The sequence below is a fragment of the Phaseolus vulgaris genome, chromosome 6 (assembly GCF_051622355.1).
Source record: "Phaseolus vulgaris cultivar YP4 chromosome 6, ASM5162235v1, whole genome shotgun sequence".
In the NCBI taxonomy this organism is placed as follows: Eukaryota; Viridiplantae; Streptophyta; class Magnoliopsida; order Fabales; family Fabaceae; genus Phaseolus; species Phaseolus vulgaris.
Window position 1 is genome coordinate 4,156,088 of NC_143503.1, and position 3,548 is coordinate 4,159,635.

General features: G+C 42.2%; 1 protein-coding gene across 1 annotated transcript; it reads left to right on the forward strand.

Moving 5' to 3' along the window:
• The first annotated feature begins 1,637 nt into the window (after window positions 1-1,637).
• LOC137830947 (Leucine-rich repeat (LRR) family protein) lies at window positions 1,638-3,178 on the forward strand. The gene has a single exon (XM_068638376.2). It carries the CDS (start codon window positions 1,728-1,730, stop codon window positions 2,943-2,945), a length of 1,218 nt encoding a protein of 405 aa, XP_068494477.2. The 5' UTR covers window positions 1,638-1,727; the 3' UTR covers window positions 2,946-3,178.
• Window positions 3,179-3,548: the final 370 nt, after the last annotated feature.

Below are 3,548 nucleotides of genomic sequence, written 5' to 3' on the forward strand. Positions count from 1 at the left end.
TGAGTAATAAATTTGTGAATGTAATATAATCATAATGGTTTGATAAATCTCTAATTTATACTAGGAAACATCATGCAAAATTTCAAAATTTTCTAACAAGTGTAAGTATCAGAACTAAAACCTCAAAATACTTGAAAAATGCCTAAATAATAGTTAAAAATAAAAAAATAATAGTAAATGGTGGATTTTTGGAATTTTGGTGGACCCCAAAACTGGCTACGTGATTCGTTATCTCGTTTTGAACAACTTTCATTCATCCGACTTCTCTGTCAAAAGTTATACATTTTAAGTTTTTTCGCATTAATTTTTGGCAACTCCAAATCTGTCACTTATCTCCTCAATATCTTGACTCCTCCATCAAATATACACAAAATGAAACCCTAAGCTATTAACTAGTCAACACATACATTCAAATATTTATTAAACAATTTAAAATCCTAAACCCTAAAAATACTAACCTTTTATAGTCCGCAGTGGTAGCGTGTGGTGGAGGTGTTGGCGCAGTGTGTGGACGTGCAGAGGTGAAGGGTTGGTGTGCACGGAGGCGTAGGCAGCTACTTGCTTGCGCGTATTGCCAAAGGTCGGATATCCACAGACTCAAAATCAGTACATTGCATTAAATTTATTAAAAAAAAGTAAAGAGTATTAAATCTCTAACTTGCGGGAAAAATTCATGCGAATCGTGGTGGTAAGACGGAGCAAAACAAGCGGTGCGACATTAGTGTTCTCCTTCGACGGTAGCGAGCGTAAGGGGCGAGGTTGATGAAGAAGCGCTGGGGCGGCGGGAGAGGAAGCTGAAGGGAGTGAGAGTGAGGAAGCTGAAGGGAGTGAGATGAAGAAGATGAAGTGAGGGAGCCCGCACGGAAAAAATACTCCTCTAGAGTCATATATAACGACAGTTTAGCAAGGAATTGTCGTTAAAAGCACTTAAACAAACATATAACGACAGTTCAACACGGAATCATCGTTAAAAACACCAAAATTTTGCAAAAAACTAAAAAGATGTCACCGCCTCTTTTATAATGACTGTTATTTACGAGCTGTCTTTATACGGAGTCGTAAAATTCATATTTTGTACTAGTGATAATTAATGTAATCACAGTACGAAATGTTACCCAAACACCGAGGTTAACTCGATAACCTACCATAATCTCGACCCAACATCATAGATCCATCACGATCCTATAAATGTGTACACCAACCAAGACAAATGTACACATTGTAGAATATTTATTACTCTCACCTATCTTATACTGAATACTAATGTAGACATCAAAGTACCTTTTACAAACACCTCACCCTCACCGACAGAAGATCATAGATCTTACGACATTACCAATGGAGATCAGTAAAAATGAGACGATAAAAAGAAAACACAAAGACCCTCCAACCTTTGTAAGAACAAATATAATTAAAAAAAGTAAGTTATACATAAATTTATATTTTACATTAATCATTTTAAAAGTTATATTAAGTGTAACTTTTAATTAATTAATCAACACATTTTTAGTGTAAAAGTTAGTAAAACTTAAGCTGAAAAAGTTAAAAAACACTTTTTAACAAGGAGGGCATGAAAAATTGAGATTGAGAGAGAGAAACAAATAGCTAGATTTTAAAAGGAATCCCAAGGCTCCAAAAGTTGTGCTCTGTCCTTTTCTCCAAAAGTTGTGCTCTTAAAACACTTACCTGAGCTTCTTTCTCAAACACTTCAACTGAATCACCACCCAATGGCCACTCTTCTTCTCGTTCTTCAACTTCTCATTCTTCTCATTTCCTCATCTCTCGCCCAAAACCTGCAACCCACCGACCTCACAGCCCTCCTCTCCATCAAGGCCACCCTCACCGACCTCTCTCCTTCCAACCCCTTCTTCTCCACCTGGAACCTCACCGCCCCCGATCCCTGCTCCTCCTTCGCCGGCCTCACCTGCACCCTCCGCCGCGTCACCGCTCTCTCCCTCGGGGACCCCTCCTTCCCTCTCGCCGGCACCCTCCCCGCCTCCCTCTCTCTCCTCACCGACTTGACCCAGCTTCTCCTCTCCCCCGGACTCGTCACCGGATCCATCCCCCCTCACCTCGCCCACCTCACCAACCTCCGCGTCCTCTCCCTCCCCTCCAACCGCCTCACCGGCCCCATACCCGCCGCACTCTCCGCCCTCCGCCGCCTCCACACCCTCGACCTTAGCCGCAACCAACTTTCTGGCTCAGTCCCCCCGACTCTCACCGACTTGCCCCAACTGAAAATCCTCATTCTCGCCTCCAATTCTCTCTCCGACGGGTTACCCCAGACCGTTAATTCTCCGTTACTCCACCTCGACCTAAAAGACAACAAACTCACAGGACCGTTACCGTCGTTTCTGCCGTCATCTCTCCGTTATCTGTCGCTCTCGCAGAACCTCATGTGGGGCCCTCTCCCCAACGGCCTTCAAACGCTTACCGAGTTGGCTTTCCTCGACCTTAGTATGAACCGCTTCGCCGGGCCCATCCCGGTCCAATTGCTCTCCCTCCCCGCTCTCTCGAATATTTTCTTACAACGGAACAATCTCTCTGGTGGGCTTGGGTCCGGGACCAGACCCGGACCCAGACCCGGATCCATAGTCGATCTGAGTCATAATTCTCTGAGTGGAGAGCTTTCGAGTGTGCTAGAGGGAGTGGAGAGTTTATTTTTGAACAATAACCGTTTTTCGGGTGAGGTTCCGGAGGCGTACGTAAAGAGCGTGTGGCGCGGCACCACCAGATTGCTGTACCTGCAGCATAACTACCTCACGGGGATTCCGCTGCGGGAGGGGGCGGTGCTGCCCGACACGGCGTCGCTGTGCGTGTCTTACAACTGCATGGTGCCGCCGCCCGCGATGGTCGTGACGTGTCCGGCGAGCGCCGGCGGGGAGGTGGCGAGGCCCGCGGCGCAGTGCTCGGTGTTTAGCCATAACCGTAATACCGGAGATTGATGGATAGATGGTGGTTAATTAATTGGATTGGATTGGTGGTGATGTGTTACTGTGTGCAACTGCAACTGTGTCTCATTCACTGCACTTCAATGCTTGTTCTTTTCTTTTTTGGATTTTGATTCATAATAGCCAAGCTGGGTCTGGTCCATTCTGTAATTTTTTTTTTCTTCTCCTTATTTTGTTCTACTTTTTCTTCGTTTAATATTTTTTAGAAATCTCAAAATTATTGAGTTTTTTTTAATGTGATTTACTATGTTTATTTTAAATATATTTTATAAAGATAATGTGAATTATTTTATATAATTTTAATATTTTGTTTTGTTCAATTTTCAGATTTAAAAAACTTTAGTTATAAGGGATAAAAGCAAAAAATTAAGTTATAGATTTTGTTACTAAAAATGGAAAATAAATCTAGATAGTACAAGGTGGAAAATAGATGTATATTGATATGAAGTATAAGACTCTACTATATTTATTTAAGTAACTAGAAATCTTTGAAGTATAAGAGATACATTAAAGTTAGTGAATACTTAGTGATACTTAAGTCAATATAAATGTTTGAAGTATAAGAGAGGAATACTATGTAGTTGAGTGACTAGTTAG